Source organism: Nuphar pumila, chromosome 3 (assembly GCF_984573655.1).
Source record: "Nuphar pumila chromosome 3, dmNupPumi1.hap1.1, whole genome shotgun sequence".
NCBI classification, from domain to species: Eukaryota; Viridiplantae; Streptophyta; class Magnoliopsida; order Nymphaeales; family Nymphaeaceae; genus Nuphar; species Nuphar pumila.
In genome coordinates this window covers 9,508,550-9,527,043 of record NC_143251.1, presented here as the reverse complement: position 1 = coordinate 9,527,043, position 18,494 = coordinate 9,508,550, and the positions used below count along the sequence as shown (strand labels likewise).

The 18,494-nt window shown below is 37.8% G+C and overlaps 1 protein-coding gene across 1 annotated transcript; it reads right to left on the bottom strand.

The window, feature by feature from the left end:
- Nucleotides 1-16,498: 16,498 nt before the first annotated feature.
- Nucleotides 16,499-17,330, bottom strand: LOC149841888 (protein VACUOLELESS GAMETOPHYTES-like). Its single transcript, XM_090001199.1, has one exon. It carries the CDS (start codon nt 17,318-17,320, stop codon nt 16,598-16,600), a length of 723 nt encoding a protein of 240 aa, XP_089857325.1. The 5' UTR covers nt 17,321-17,330; the 3' UTR covers nt 16,499-16,597.
- Nucleotides 17,331-18,494: the final 1,164 nt, after the last annotated feature.

Here is an 18,494-nt window from a genome sequence, read left to right as displayed (position 1 = left end):
CGTGAAGATGAAGGTTGGGCCTGGCTACTACTGGATGAGCGACCACTGTAACCTCCACGAATCATATTCTAATAAATAACATATGTCATACAATACATTCAAATAATTCACATCAAGTATTACAATACATTCAAGTCATTCGCATCAAGTATTACAATAATTCAAATCATTCGCATCAAGTATTGCAATACATTCAAATGATTCGCAACAAGCATTACAATACATTTAAATCATTCATATCAGGTATTGCAATGCATTCAAGTCATTCACATCAAGTATTGCAGTGCATTCAAATCATTCGCATCAAGTATTATAATGCATTCAAATAATTCAAATCATTCACATCAAGTATTGCAATAATTCAAATCATTTATATCAAGTATTACAATACATTCAAATAATTTAAATCATTCACATCAAGTATTGTAATGCATTCGAAGCATTCGTATCAAGTATTACAATACATTCAAACAATTCAAATCATTTACATCAAGTATTGCAATACAACTCATTCATTCGCATCAAGTATTACAATACATTCAAATCATTCACATCAAGTATTACACTGCATTCGAATAATTCGTATCAAGTATTACAATACATTCAATAAAATTTTTAATCATTCACATCAAGTATTGCAATACAACTCATTCATTCGCATCAAGTATTACAATACATTCAAATCATTCACATCAAGTATTGCAATGCATTTAAATAGAGGTTTGTATTACAAGATTTTGCTCACTAGCTTGAGAATTTTTCCTCGTCACTTGTTTGACTTTCTTCTTCTTCTTCTTCTTCTTCATTGCTTACCCATCCACTTGGTACATCATTTGGATCACATTCCTCTATGAATGTTTCATCGGCCAATGGAGATATGACATGTATATCATGCGCAACATCGTAACCATAAGCGAAGTCATAGACATCATCTGATTGATAGTAATCGTTGTCTTCAGCTAACTCATCTTCCTGTAACTGATCATACTCAGGGTATAGTTTGGACTTCACCTTGCAAACTGCCCACCATTCATTTCTATCTGACTTTTTTATACTCGGATATGAAGTATAATAAACTTGTTGAGCTTGCGAGGCTAATATGAATGGTTCATATGTTCCAAACCTGGATTTATGATTCACCTCCACAATGCCTGAAGTTTTGTCGAGTCTTGTTGCAGTTGGATCAAACCAATGACACTTGAATAAAGTTACCCTGTTATTTATGTCTAAGTAAGTCAACTCCATTATTTCCTCTATAACACCGTAGTAATTATGTTCATTTTCACCGTAGCTGCTACCCTTGACACACACACCACTATTCATCGTTGATTTGTTTATACCGTAATCTTTTGTATGGAATCGATAACCATTTACGATGTACCCGTTGTAGCATTGCACAACTTTGGTCAGACCATTTTCTAAATCACATATTCCTTGGTCTTTAACATCTGCGGATCTACGCACAGACGTAAACAATGATTGTGATCACGATCAATTAAGCAACTTAGTGTTGTTTATAAGTACAAAATTTATGTTAGCTTCTTTATCAACTGTTTCAACCACTCCACAAACTTAGTTTCACATTCTTTTTGTACTTCTGCATCAGTGAGATGTGAAACTTCTCTTTGCAACTCCAGATCAAATCGTCTGCAAACCACAAATACTTATATTACTGAACCATGTATCCACATAAAGAACATAAAAGGATTTATAATTGTGTTGTGTCTACATATACTTACTCGATGTATGGGCCGATCGTTGAGCAATTAAAAAGAATATAGATGTGTGTTGCGTCTTGCTCTTGATCTGTCAAGAGACTTGATCGGCAACTACCAAATGCATGCCCAAGTGGTTGAAATATCGACAGCTTGTCAGCTACAGTTACTTGTTCTCCATCATCGTTACGGGGCGGGCATGTGTAACGTGTTGAAATATGAGGTTCGAAGTACATATTCCCCTGCTGTTCCGACAAAAAAAAAGAGGTTGTTCCGGCAAGGGGTCAACTCCCCTACTATTCCGACAGGGGGTCGACCCCCTTACGGAACATAGGGGGTCACCTATCTCCGGGCGACAGGGCCTGCGGACGGTGGGACCGGCAGACGGTGGGACCGACGAACAGCGGGAGTGGGACCAGCGGACGGTGGGACCGGCAAACGGCGGGAGTGGGACCGACGAACGGTTGGAGCGGTGAACGGCGGGAGCAGCGAAAGAAGAAAAGGAAAAGCTGTATGGGATTAGGGTTATTCGAAAATTAGTGATGGCTTAGCGACGAATTAATTCTGTCGCTAAGCCAACGTAAATCAAATTTATGAAACGAGCGACAGACTATATTATGTCGTCAAGTCCGTCGCTAATTAGCGACGGAACAACTTTTATCGCAAACGTCGTCACCAAATGTTGTGGCCGTAACGACAAAACAATATGTCGCTAAATCTGTCGCTAATTAGCGACGGACTATATTCCTTTGCTATTTTGTAAGCTTTATTCATTATAGCGACGGATGTTTTTCGCTCATTAATCCGTCGCTAACTAGCGACGGAAATATTCTCTCGCTAAAGTTTGTCGCTAACAACGTATTTTCTTGTAGTGGCACTCATCTTGCATGTTTATGGAGACCAAGGTCATTAAATTATTTGATCAGGTAAAAACAAAATACTGGAAAGTGATCACACACATGCACAAATGCTTATACGTGAAACAAACAACTACAGATGAGAAAACATATAGATGCACAAATGTATGTACATGTGTGCACAGGGGCGGAGCCAAAAGTTTTAGCCAAGGTGGGCACAAATGCATGACTCAGGAATCGGCTCATCCAAAAGTGACTCGTGACTTGGGCTAGTCACCCCAGTGATTCATGGAGCTGCATCTAGTTATTTATTAACAAAAAATCAAAGAAACAAATAGCTAAGTTATTGTCTTCAATTATAAATTAGATAATATAGTTCAAGTCTAACAGCATCCATAAAACTCATAAACATATTACAACAAAACATAGCTATAGCAACAGTCAAAAACTACGCTATAGCCTCTTGTAAATGCCACTGAAGCAAACAATGGCAGTCCACCGATGGTCGTTGTAAGTGTTGTTGTTGGCAACAGTGGCATTTTTGGCAATCTGCAGCGGTAAGTAGAACTGTCGATGTAAGTGTCCTATAGCATCATTGTTGTTCTCTTACAGTGGCATTTATAACTTCCGTTATAAGTCCTACTTGAGGACCGTTAGAACTGCCATGCATACAAACATCGATAGTTTAAACTTGTAGATATCCTATAGCAGTCCTTATAAACTGTCATTGTTGACTCAACAGTGGCAGTTACAGATTGCCACTGATGACATAACATCAGACAAATAGTGGCAGTCAAAACTACCACTATTTCCAACCTAACCATTTTTTCAAAATAATTTACTGTAAAAAATATAATACATAAAAAACAAAAAAATTGAACAAGAAAACAACAGTATTAGTCATAACTGGCAAAGGAAATCTAGCGGTGAAGGTATTCGGTGAAGAAAAGAAAAATACATAAGAGTAAGGAAAAAACAAAGAGGAACATCGTGGGCCACCCTGAGCTCTGTTTCATAATGTGGAGAGCCCACCCTGACTGCAGGTTAGGGTGGGCAGTGCTCGATGGATCGACCTATCCCTCGTCGTATCACAAGGGGCAGGCGGCAGGCCCAACCCAATCCCCCCACCCTTCTCTTCTCCCCCAATCCCCCCACCCTTCTCAGTTCTTCTCCGTTCGTTTTGCCATAGTTACGCAGTGCGCAACCTATAACTATACCTGAATCCCCCTCTCTCTTTCTCCAACCCTGCTTAGAGGGTCGCTCGTCCCCAATCTCCCTCATCCTTCTTCTCTCCCATTTTGCCCACCTCTCTCTCTCTCTCTCTCCAGCCCTACTTAGAGAAACATGTTTTATTGTCGAATCTCTTTTAGCGCCAATAAAATACATTTTACAATGGGAGTACGCTAGTAAAACACAAATTTCTTACAGTTATTACATGACAAAAACTATACTTGACTTTGACTCATAACTTAAAAAGGGTTTACACTTCCAACCTGCTCCCTTAAACCTGTTTTAGGGAGCTCTTCATTCCAAGAAGCATTCTTATATGGTAAAAAGTCTTTGTCTTAAATAGCTTTGTAAAGATATGCATTACTTTTTTCTCCGACTTGCGATACACCAACTCAAATTCTTTGTTCTTCGCATGATCACAAATGGAATGAAATTGAATATCAATATGCTTGCTCTTCTATAGAATACAGGGTTCTTTGCTAATGCAATTGGTGACTTGTTGTCTACCATGATTATAATAGGTTATTCTTGAGAAATCTACAAATTTTCAAGGTAGTCAATTTCTGCCCTTTGCTTATAACCTTTTGCCATCATTCTTGCTTTAAATCTCATCACCTATCTTTCATTTATTTATTTTTTGTACACCCATTTTACATCAATTGCTTTGGAACATTTGAGAAAAGTTCTCTTATGTATTATTCTTCTCAATAGCTTTGATTTATTCATCCATGCATTACTCTGTCTTTAATCTTGGATTACATCTTAATAACCTAAAGATTTGCAATCACCAAACAAGCAAAAACAAAGTATGTTTATTGTTAGTATACTTTCAGATTGAAAATAAATTTCATTCAACTTTTTATTTTTTGTGATCGTTCACCATCGTGAATGAGAATTGAATTGGGGCGTGTGGAGTTGAAGATGGTGAAATATTGGCTTCTTGTTCTTACATTTTGTCTTCTTATTCAAGTTCATATACAACATAATCATCATTTTTTGAATTCAATGATGCATTTTCATCAAATTCAACATCTCTACTTATTACCAACTTCTTATTTTAAGGGTTATAAAGCTTATAAGATTTGAGCTTTCATGGTAGCCAATAAAAACATACTTTTGGCTTTTATCATTTAACTTGGATTGCTTTTGATCCGTAACGTGAGCATACCTGATGCAATCAAAAACTTATAAATGGCTAACACTTGGTTTATAATCACTCCATATCATAAAGCAAACTTTCATAGCGACACATATATTCAAGAGAATATCGCACATGCAAATGCTTTAACCCTAAATTCATTGGGCATAATTTTGCACTTTAACATGCCCCTTGTCATGTCAAGAATTGTTTAATTTTTTTCTTTTCACTACCCTTTTTATTGGGGCAAGTAAGGTGTTGTAAATTAATGCAAAATATAATGTTTCTTGCACATGTCAAAATCCTTTTGAGTTGAATTTACCACATCTATGTGATCTCATAATTTTTATAAAATACTCACTTTGTTTTTTAACCAAGGCTTTGAATTACTTGAAAGTTTTAAAAACCTTCAACTTCTCATTTATAAAATCATACTAAGCATGCTTGAAACTTGGTTTGTTCAATTCTTATATATGGTATTCTTGAAAGCATGCAATGTTCAATTAGCTTGGAGAACTGAACTTTTTTCCTCCTCACCTCAAAGGTAAAGCTGAGGGATTACCTCTCTCTCTCTCTCTCTCTCTCTCTCTCTCTCTCTCTCTCTCTCTCTCTCTCTCTCTCTCTCTCTCTCTCTTGCTTATGTGTTATGCATGTTGCGTGTCACGAGCTTATTTGGAAGCACCGTGTGGCACCTGGTGATTTCAATCAGGTCAACCTTCCGAGTCAAGGAAGCAACACAAACATAGCGCACATGAGTGCACAATCACAACAGAGCACGCACAATCTCAAAGAGATTAACAGAGACAAAGAGAGAAAGTAACTCATATTCATAAGTTACAAGATTACACCAAGAGAGTAAGAAGGGGGGGGGGGGGGGGGGCAGGGACACGTAACAATTGTTGTTCACGGGGATCTTAGGCCAAAGGTCATTTATGTATACTATGAAGGATTAAAGAGGTATTTAGGTAAAGCAACAAAGGTATCAATATGGCAGGCTAGAACATGCTCTCTCGCCTAAACTGGTGCCGTCCTTGGTGCGATCTGCTGTTGGTAGTTATCAATCGCTTGCTTAAACTGGCAAATATTTCTTGGAGTTTCCCAACTGGTATTACTCTCTGGTAGTCCTTTCCGTTTTATGAGATACTTCTTCACTTCTCCTAGATAGTTGTTGACGTGATCCATAATGAATTTAATTTCTCTAGAGGTCGATGTTGATGCTGATGTTGGAGCTTGCTGAGGAATGGGAACCCGCTGAGGTAGACTGTGGCTGAAATCCTTTTTATCTTCATTGAAGGGCTTTAGATTACATACGTGAAAGACAGGGTGGACATGAAAATTGGTAGGAAGGTCTAGCTTATATGCTAACTTGTCAATCCTCTGTATAACAGAAAAGGGTCCATCATATTTTTGAATGAGTCATCGATGGTGTCTTCAAAAGATAGTCATTCTCTCAGGGTATAATTTGACCAGCACTTTATCTCCAACTTGAAACTCAGTGGGTCGATGGTCTTGATCTGTCCATTTGTTCATTCGTTTAGCAGCTTTGTGTAGAAATGCATTTGCTAATTTCGTCTGATCATGTCAGTTCTTGACAAAGTTATAAGCAAAGACCGCCTTTCCCCAACCTTGGGCAGTGATGGAGTGTGATGTCTGGGGCTGTTGTCCTATCATAATCTCGAATGGACTATGTCTTGACGATTCGCTCTTTTAAAGATTATAGCAGAACTAAGTGATATCTAATAGATCCATTCAATTTTTTTGATTTGCACTTACAAAGTGTCTCAAGTATTCTTCCAGCATCCCTGCCCAAGGAGATTCGTGGCACTCCTTCAATATCTCTCGACACAAGGATCCCCATCGGAGCACATATACTCGATTCTCAGTTGTTATCAGCAATTTTTCTTGTTCCCAAAGTCATCTCGTCTTTCCTTCTTTTACCAGAGAGAAAAGATGTGCCATGGGGTCTTCTCGCAAGCCCTCTCAGATTTTGTCAAGGAGATTGCTTCGAGGTCCAGTACCCCCACTTTTATCTTCAATCAAGGTTTTCAATCCGACCTTCCTGCTCAATGTATCTTCCACTATGTTGGTCCTTCAAGGTTTGTACTCAAGAATCATATCGAATTTGGCCAAGAACTCTTGCCATCGAGCTTGTTTGGGACTAAGTTTTCTTTATATTTGAAAATAGCTTGTGGCAACATTGTCAGTGTAGACAACAAACGTCGACCCCAGTAGGTAATGCCTCTAGGCACGTAAGCAATTTATGATGGCAATCATTTCTCTTTCATGTACTATGTATTGCCGTTCAGCATTGTTCAGCTTTTGACTCTTGAAAACGATAGAATGGCCCTCTTACATCAATACATCTCTAATGGCAAAATATGACGCATCCGTATATACTTCAAACGGTTTTTCTTGGTTCGGAAACTATAAGACTGATTCTTTGGCCATGCCATCTTTAAGAGTCACAAATGCTTTTTAACATTCTTCTTGCCAATCCCAACTTTTGTCCTTCCTCAGCAACTTTGTTAAATGTGTCACAATGGCTGAATATCCCTCAATGAATCGACAATAGTAGTTTGTTAAGCCCAAAAAAGACCGTAGCTTAAGGACCTTGGTTGGGATTCCTCAATTCTGAATAGCTCTTACCTTCTGACTATCCATTCTTAGACAGTTATTTCCAATCATATGCCCCAAGAAACTTATTTCTTCTTGTCTGAACATGCACTTCTCTCTTTTTGCGTACAACTCATTGTCCTTTAGAATTTGAAACACTATACGTAGATGCCACATGTGTTTCTCCATGTTTTGACTATAAACAACGATATCATCCAAATACACGACCATAAAATGGTCAAGATAAGGGTAGAATATCTTGTTTATCAATGTAGAGAAAGTCGCAGGTGCATTCGTTAAACCAAATGGCATCACTAAAAACTCAAAAGCACCATACCGTGTAACACATGTTGTAAAACCCAGAAAATTTTAAAATTTTTAGAAATAAATAAAAGTGAAATTTTCTTCAAAATGATGGATAATATAATATTATATTAAATATCTTGGATCCAAATATGGGCATATCAAATCCAATATGAGGATTTGGATATAGCAAGTGGATTTAGATTCTGGACGGATCTGAAACCCAATTGGGGTTGAATTGGACTTTTAATAGATCCAATATGGTGTAACCTCAATCAAAATCTGAAGTCCAGTTGGGGAGTCTCGGAGGATCCAAAATTTTAGGAAGATCTAACCCGGATTCGAGATTCGTTAGGAAACTGTAAGTGTATAAATAAATTAATATAGACAAAAAATTGCAAGAAGATATAAAGTGGTGTTGTAGTGAGGTGTATTGCCTACTTGAGAGGCAACTTGAGTTCAAATCCCATTAACCACACTTACACAGTTTTAATAAAAAGGCACAGTTTTCCTTTTTTTAACAAAAATGCCTAACGTCTACAAGTAATTAAGTAAATTAATTATGATATCATTTACAATGAAATAAAAGATAGTGCATTGGAGAGGTTTGTTGCCACTTTAGAGAAAGGACTCGGGTTCAAAACCCCCCATTGTACACGGATTTTTTTATATCTTGTGTTGTGATGCCTTTTACAAAAAAAACATTAAAACCAAACCCATACGTTTTACCTACTTCAAAAACAAGTGATAACATGAGAAGTTACCACATGCTTTTTCTAGGAAGATAAAATGCTGATTTTTTTTCTCCCATCCTCCCTAAATTGAGCGATAACCACATGGCTGCAGGGAAACAAAAAGAATTGGGAGTTAGCAAAAATCTCTCCCACGATTTTTCCTTTTGAAAGGCTCACACCACAAGTATAGGAATGACACAACAAAAATAAAGAAAAACAGTTTGAAAGAAAACAAATGTGCATAAAGGAAGAAGGGCAAAAATGTTACATTGGATTAAAAGTTATCCAAATGAAGAAAATGTGTTGGAGGGATGCATGGTTTTAGATTTCAAATCCTTTTGAAATTTACCTAACCAAAAGAGTTAAAATAAGGGGGGGTCTCTCATTGGCAAGAATCGTGAAACATGATTTTGTTACTCTCTCTCTCTCTCCTCTCTAATCCCTCTCGTAAACACTTCAGAACCTCCATTAGTTTTTCTCACCATTAGGAGAAGCTCCATCCAAAAACGAAGCAACGTCGAGGCGATCAAAAGCGGTTTTTGTCAAGGCACATCGAGGTAAGGTGTATGGTATCTATATGCATGTGTGTGGTGCCCTGTAGCACAAGTATGTTGCAGCACCTTTCTATTGTATGTAAGGACATACAATCGTTTAGAATAGTCCTGGCACGATATTTTTTTTCTGCACATGATGCCATAGAAGGTATGTGTAGCGTAGACCAAGATATTAGATGCAAAAATAAATAAAAAAAAGTATGTAAGTCAGTCATGGATGCCACCACATAACTCGTTTATTTGTGTGTGGTAGGGCAGGATCAAGTATACGAGTGCAAAGATCTGAGCGCTCGATTTGCCCCCATTTTTTACTGTTGAAAAGATTATTCTAGCATTTACATAGTGGCTGCATAATATGACCAAGCATTTAAATGTATAGATCAACATACTGGATCTACACGCACAACACGTTTAGACTATCAAATATTATTCCCAATATAAAAATGATGTATGTATGTGTTGCGTAATCAGATCGAGCATAGACCCGATCACTCAACCTGCACACATGACACAGATTCTATTTCAACATATAGAGCAATGGTCAAGTTGATCTATAGTTGACACTCCATTTAAATGCATAGGTTAGATCACGAGATCTGCACACAATGGAAGTTCAAAAAAAAAATTATTTATGAATTTCGTAATCTTGATCACTCGCAATACATCGCCCACATGTGACAGAAAAATTTACTTTTTCCAGCAAGTCATTTTTCTCATATACAGGCATGACCGATATCCAATTATGTACTTAAGCGCATACGGTAGTTACACAATTTATAGGACAGTGGAATAATTGAAATTCCAAATGAAACAGGTATACAAGGTTGTTTCAACTACCATATACTCAGTTTATTAGGTGCCAACCACAAAGAATTAGACAACATTATGCCTAAATTTCTAGATGTGTGAATTTACCATGTATGACACACATGGGTGGGTGTGTTTGGGAAACCCGTGCATACACATGACGGTGCATTGGAGTGGCAAGGTTGTCCCAGGGTATGACTATATAAAATTCATTACACATGAGAATGTGCTTATAAATAGGTGAACATCATATAGGTGAGGCAAAGTCTAGTATGTATGAAATTTGTTAGTTACCAAAACATGTTTTGTACGACATCTATTAGTTATGCAAGTCAGTATGAAATCTGTTAGTTACGAAAATCTGTTTTGTACGACATCTATTAGTTATTCAAGTCTGGTATGTATGCAATCTATTGTGTATACAATTCTGTTAGGTATCTGCAGTTTGAAAACCTATGTGCACTTATGGGTGAGTGGATGACCCACACAGAAATAATGATTGCACCTAGGCATACAAGGGTATGATTATGAATTCAAAATGTGTGTGTGTGTGTGTATATATATATATATATATATATATATATATATATATATATATATATATATATATATATATATATATACTTAGAGGTGAAATTGTGAATCCAAGGCTAGCAATGCGCACAAGTATGCATTTATGAATCCATGAATGATATGCGCGTGAGTATGTGAAACTTTATGTACACCCTCCTTGTGGTGAGTCAGTGCAGCACCATATATTAGACGCTACAGGTTCAACCAATGTACTGCCTATGTGGCGAACTGCAATACGCACCACTTTGTAAGACACAGCAAGTAGGGATCGGCTTGACCCTAATATACCATCCTACTATTGTACTGTGACTTGTACTGAATAAAGAAAAATATGAAAGTAAAATACAGAATATAAAAGGGTACATATATTCAAATAAATTATATAGGTCTCAAATAGTGAGTTCCAAATTAACACAAACAATGATTGTTAATTTATCACATATGATTGAGTATGCATAAATTCAGCCAAATACATATCAAGAATGTGTGATCTTGACCATGACATAGATAAAGGTAAAAATATGATAGTATTGAGTATCATTTCATGCGAAATAATAAATGTGAGAATATGTTCACTTAGTTCAAGTTACTATTTTCAAGAGAATGCATTATTTCATTGAATGTTTGTTTTTCGGAACCCATAACATAAGAACTATAAGGTTAGTTTCATTGCATTTACTTTAGAAATTTATCAAGCAGGATCGAGTCTCATGGACTCTGATCCATCAAACGCATGAGATTATGTATCTTCCACATGTGAAGGGCATGACCATGGTTCTAGTTATAAAACGTTCATTAAATGTAAAAATGAGTTATAGAATTGGATCCTTAAAAGAGGCTCTTGCGTACTCAACAGGGTAGTTGTTCCATTTGGAATCCCGGTAAAATGATACAAGAATGTTAGTTTATTATTTTGTCCATTTGGTTTTGGAATGGTTGTGCCGGTGTATGTTTTCACAAATGCAATTTTTATTGCATGCACATGAATAAAGTATTATGCTATTACTGAGCTTTGCGAAAGAATGAGATATCAATAATGCTATTTGTTTTACTTGTAAATTTGATGTGATTCGCATATGAATGCCATGACCATGTTCAGGGTATAAACTGTCTATTATTAAATGCATGTATTTGATATTTGCATAGTATGAAAATTTCAGGGTCATGAGTATACTAAAGCTCCAAACTAAGCATGTGGTTCCACAGAACCTTTGTAGTGTTACCCGAGCACTTATGATATTTCTATGTGTGACATGTTATGCATGTGTTATGATGCAATGATGTGATACATGTACTTGTCTGTTTTACCCATGACTGAGCATGCGATCTAAAAAGACCAATAGGGTACGATACGTATACACAGACTTATAAAATTGAATATTTTATGCACAGGTGCTCGACTCGTATATGAGCCTATGATTATGAGAATTATTGTTGGTGCCTAATGTGCACTAGGTTGGTAATGTGTATACACTTGATCACCCTGAGTGTGGGTTTGGGATTTTGAAAATCCCTTGTAATGCAATGACTCACACAAAAGAAATAAACAAGATTTAATATATGAACATATAACCTAATTGTGGGATTCTGAGTATACCTGAAAGACGGTATATGTTACCAATTTTTCAAGATTCTAGGTATACCTGAAAATGGTATATGTTACCGGTTTCTCAGAGTTTCGGGTATACCTAAAAGACGATGTATGTTACCGAACCCATAGTCTACTTTGGAGAGGGTAGATGGTACAAACTTCGTGAGACAGTTATATTTTTGTGAGAGTGAGGCGTCTCACCCGGTCCCCAGTCCTCGAAGTTAGGGGGGCAGGACTACCGATACATCCTAGGTGGTAGATCCAAGTCTTCTGCAGAAGTTACGATGGTGCATCCTATTTTTTGTTCTAGCCATTGGGGAGTACTTGCTCGGTTGTGAACCATCCCCTTTGGGCCTCCGTACGGCTAATCACACAGGGTATTAATTGAAAAAGTATAACAGACCCCCATGTGGTCTCGGTCCGCTACAATGTCGAATGTTTGTGCGTATACATAGGGTAATTAATAAGACAAACATAGTCAATGCACTTTTGAATGTCTTTAAATAGTCAATCCACTTTTACATGTCTTTAAGTACATATAATGTTTGATGTTGCGATTGTTATAGTATAAATGTGATTCATTCATGTGATGCATATTTTAGTAATATTTTTCTTTATATTCAAATTGTTATAATATTCATTCTTATGATGTGTCGCTCATTAATATTTTCCTTTATATACTAAACAATGAGTTATTTTGTATTGGGTGAATCTCATGGAACTTACACGAATTTTATCATTTTCATATCATTATTTGAATATGTTGCACATATACTTGTACACATGACAATGAGCACATTCATATTGATATTATGCTTCTTACTCAGACGGGGAGTAGTTTGACCCCATCTAAATTATTATTTTTCAGAAAATAAATAAAGATTTTGGGGCAATTGCAGTCGTCACTACAGGCAGTGTCATGAGACCATATCTTCTATTGATGTCCTGAGGAACTCTGAATTTTAAATTCATTAATTATATTGTTTATGACTTGTAATATTTCAAGGCAATGATTTAATTCGCCTAATGATATTGAGTTTGTGTTATCACCTGTAACCCTCCCAAATTATTTGACCAAGTGATTAACCAAATATTTTTGTTGTAATTTAAAAAAATATATTCCAAAATTTTTGAGTTAAATATTTAGGGAGTTACACATGTAGTCTTGGGCTCATCTCCTTCCATAATTCTAACCTACCAATATCTCGATCGCAAATCTAATTTTGATAAAACTCGAGTTTCTCCTAGCTGGTCGAACAGATCAACAATTAGGGGCAAGGGATATTTGTTCTTGACAGTCAGTTTATTGTGTATCCTATAATCCATGCACAACCTCTTGGACCCATCATGTTTGGTCTGAAATAGTACGGGAGCTTCGAAAGGAGCCTTTGATGGTCGGATAATACCAGCAGCTAATATATCATCCAGTTGTCTTCTAAATTCTATCAGTTTGACGGGGTCATTCTGTATGGTACCATTGCGGGAGGTCTTGCACCTGGCACCAACTTTATCTGATGATTCACTTCTCTTCGTGGTTGCAAGTTTCTTGGCAATTCCTGGGGCATTATTTCTTGAAACTCTTCTAAAATCATAACAATAGATGATAGTATATCTTCATGAGGCTTCCCCTCTTTTTTTTCTTGCACCATCACTAGAAATGTTTGATCGCCTTATTGGAGGCCCATTTTTATCTGCAAGGCAGAAACCATGCGAACGTTTGACATTCTCAATATCAAGGCGGGGATCATGCAAGGAGACTCTTCACTCATAAAGTTGATGACGTTCAAGTGGGGCATAGGCATGGCCTTACTCACCCGTAGCAACTTCATCCCCAAGATTACTTTAAAATTGTCTAACGGTGCAATAGAAAAGTCTGTTCTGTGAGCCCATTGTCTAGCCCCAACTTGTATGTTCCTGGTTACTCCCAAGATGGGTTGCACAACTGAGTTCATGGCCTTTATGCGACTGACTTTTTTATCTCATTACAAGCCCAATCTTTGGACTTCCTCTTGTGCCATGAAGTTATGTGTGACTCCTGTATCAACCATCGCATTAGTAGCCTTCCCATTGATAGTCACCGCAAGTACATTAACTCCTTCTTTACCACGGGCACTACAAAGGTGGACCCCTCTAGTGCGTTCACCCTCTGTATGCCCCCCATTTTGATGTCATTTTCTGCGGGTGTCTCTTCTATCTCAATAGTATTGGCCGCCCTTCGCCCACATTTCCTTGATTTTGGTTAGAGCAATCCCGCGCAAAGTGATTTTTGCTGCAGTACCAACACCGAAGGTTCGGAGGTACTGGTCTATTTCCAAAAACATCCATCATGTCGTGCTTGGGGCTGATTTCTCTGGTCTCAAGGAGGTGGTCGATACTAGTTTTTTCCTTGGCCTCCTACAGCATTGCCTCGATCATCTATGCATAATGGCATTGCTTGAGGGCCCCCATGATTAGGGAACTCAACTATTTGTTCACGATCGCACTTACAAGGTCTGTCGGTTCATCCAAGTCAACTCCTATTGATCCCAAAACCATAGGCATCTTTTAAAGAAATAAATGTGATTCATTTTCGACATGTCTTTTATATCGAGCATCACTGATGAAAATGCCACCACATATTCTTGAATGCTTCATGTATGCCTTAGGGCCATCAGCTTGTCACAAGCAAGTTCTAAAGCATTGTGTGGAAGGAAATATCCCCTCATTTTATTTTTGAAGTCGTCTCACGATTCAATCATAACTCCTCTGTGATCCATGCTTTGGTATTGCATCCTCCACCATACGGCGGCACCCTCAATCAAATACCTAGTTGTCATACGTATTTAATCAGCATCGATGTCAATCTTTGCTTGATCAAAGAATTGTTCAACATCCTATAGCTAATTTTTCACAATCCTAGCATCTCTTTCACCTTTAAATTTTGTTGGATCGACTGGTTTCAACTTGAGGCATTCACGATGAAACATCATTGTGTTTCTCCCTTGTGGGTTGTTTCCAAGATTTTTGGCATTGGCCACACCACCAATCTTGTTTCTCAATAGTCTTTCTAGGACTCTGTATCATTCTTAGAGTTTTTGCATTTCAGCCTCGTGCATACCCAACTGATCTGATAATTCTTGGACGATAGTCCTTAGTTCTTTGGTCTCAGCCCTCACATCACCATCTAACTTTCTGAAGTCATTTTGTGCCCTTTCAACAACATTAGCACATGCGAGAACATCACTTGTCAATTCCATCATTCTTTTCTCGACTTTGGTCATGCGTTTTTCTATAGGGTCGGTTGTCTCTTTCAAGCGAGACATTTCTGTTGACTCCACGACAGATTTCTCTTTTTCTGCCTTTTTTCTTTTATAGACTTTTCCAAGAAGTACTCTCAACTCCGAATCCATTATTGAACTCAACTCACTAGGGTTTTAGCAAATACCCCTTTTTCCTTCCCTTAGTGCTCGAATAAGCTCTGATACCAGTTGTCACGGGCTTATTTGAAAGCATCGCGCGGCACCTGGTGATTCCAACCAGGTCAGCCTTTCAAGTCAAGGAAGCAACACAAAAACAGCGCACGAGGGTGCACAATCGCAACAGAGCGCGCACAATTTCAAAGAAAACAACAGAGAGATAGAAAGAAAATAACCCATATTCATAAGTTGCAAGATTACACCAAGAGAGTAAGAAGGGAGGAAGGACCCGTAACAATTGTTGTTCGCGGGAGATCTTAGGTCAAAGGTCATTTATGTACACTACGAAGGATCAAAGAGGTATTTACATCAAGAAACAAAGGTATCAACATGGCGGGCTGGAACACTGGGATTAGCCCTTAGGGGATTGGAGCCGAAGACCATTTCGAAAAGTTGAACACTTTGCTATCATGCCTTTTCCATCCAAACATAGAAAAATCCGATTCCACTTATCCCCTATGTTATCCCCTACTGTCATACTCCCTCTGAGATCTTATTGATACATATTGTTTTAATCAAATCTGACCTCATAAATGGATTGAGCATGGCCGATTTAACAAGGAACGGCCCTTGGATCGTTATATTTTGGATGAGAAATATAATTTTTAAATCACAAAATTCCATGTTTTTCAGCCATTGATTTTTTAATCACCAAAAAGATCCTGCACACAAGTCAGATCTGAGAGATTCAATTGCCAATCTTCACTAAGTGAACGATGTAAATCGCATCTACAGGGTCCGATTTGATCAAAACAACTTGCATCAACGAACATAAAGCGGGTCTGCATACCCTGATGCTTCCTATTACATGATCCGATCTATGAGAGAGAGAGAGGTGCTTTTATTCCATATGTGGGCACAATGGCAACCAAAGGAACTTTTATTCAAATAATTCACCACACCACAAACTCAAGGCGTATGGAACCGGATGCTCTTTTTGACTTTGATTGAAATAAACAGCATGTCAATGCCATTCATTATATGGACATGCAACATACTTGCATAAAACAAAGAAACTAATACACCATCATCTTGACATCAAAGATCCAACAACCCCAGCAATTATAGCCGTTGGTTCTCCAAGAACGGCCGAGATCACAGATTGGATGGCCAACCCAGCCACCCCCCATGATTTCTTCACTTTCCCTCCCTTGCTATTATGTTGGTTTTGAAGTGTTATGCCCTTAAGGCTAGGAATCCTAGTGTTTAGCTCAGCGCTCTTCCTATTATTGGAGTAGTGCAACTCTTGCCATTTCTCAGCCAACATCTCCTTGGCACATGACACGTGCAAGTGATACTTCTTGCACGCACTCCGGTACGACCAGCTCGGACCCTTTTGGCCACACCGGTGGCACGCCGAAGAGACCTTCTTGCAGAGGTAGAGCTTGACCTCGCCGTCGTCCAGCACATGTGGGAGGTTGTAGCAACAAGGGTGCAGGTCAAACCCACACAGCTTGCAGTGGTACACAAAGCCTATGACATCCTTGCCACAAGCATTGCAATAGCGCATGCTATTGCCTGGTGTCTTTGTGAGGAACTGGAAGTTGCATTTGGGGTAGAAGGGGTGGGAAATGGACTGAGTGGGGACTGCACAACACTTGTGGAGGTCAAAGTCACAAAACTCACACTTGTATCTGCAACCAATGCCAGACTCCTTGCATCCATCACACTTGAAGGGTACTTCTTTGTATTCAAACTTCAGTTTGTGTTGAGGGTGGCTGAAGTGGGTGATCTCCTTGTTGTAAATCATGATGAAAAGAATGAGCTAAAGCAGCAAGGAGGGTTGGGTATATGTCTATATATAGCAAGCAAGCAAGCAAGCAACAGAGAGAGAGAGAGAGAGAGAGAGAGAGAGAGAGAGAGAGGTGGGGTTAGGGAGTGGAGATAAGGATGAGTGATTAAGCAACCATTTGGAAGAATAGCCTAGTTTTTAATAGGCATTGCTTATTTCTTATAAGGGAATAAATGAATGGAATATCTTTGGAGAAAATAATTCATCGAATAGGCGGTTCTACAAATGGGAGCTTAGGGAATAAATCAGGTAGCATTTATGCTTTTTGAAGGGATGGTGGTAGTATTTTGGATAATTCCCTTATGCACATATGCATCTTTGCCGAAGCAAAAGCAACCAGTGCACTCCTACTTTGTGTGCTATCACATCCAAGAGAATACACACATACACTCGTATGTGTACAGTAGAAATCATCTTATATTTTTCCAATTTTTTGCAGATCGGCATGTGGAAAACGGTATATTCGTCCTCATTCAAGATATCAAATGATATTTCTCTTTTGGACTTCAAGTAGTATACGCACCCAGGAATATTATGCATGGTTTACATAATTTATTTTGTCTATTTGCTGATTACATGGTTTTCACTGTTTATTAGAAAGGACGATTATCCACTGTAGTAAACACAATGGCGAGTTAAAAGAAAGAGAACATAACTTAAAGAGGCACTAAATCAAGACATATTCTAATCCTTTTCTAGATTATATTCCAATTCATCAAACCGAAGCTACAGGAGTGAGTAGAAAATGTCCTCTTTCATTGCATATGGATAAGGATGTTAGAAGGTGAAATTATTCTCGAATATGTGCCCCTAATGAATAACACGAACTGCAGTTGAAAGAATACACCGTTTGCAAACATCAATTATTGACAGTCTAGAAGCACCATAAACAGCAATAATTTTCCAGACATAATTAAAAACATGCTCAAAAAAGTTTACAATATACAAGTGCTAGAAGGCATTCTTTCTATTCAACCCAAGGTTGTAAGTATTGTATCCTTACTCATATGGATTGGGTCCAAAGTAACACCATATCGCATCTTATCGTAAATGTATCATAAATTTTTAATAAAAAAAATTCAAAAAATCATGAAATATAAAAAAAAATAGCAAAAAATCTAAAAAAATTATA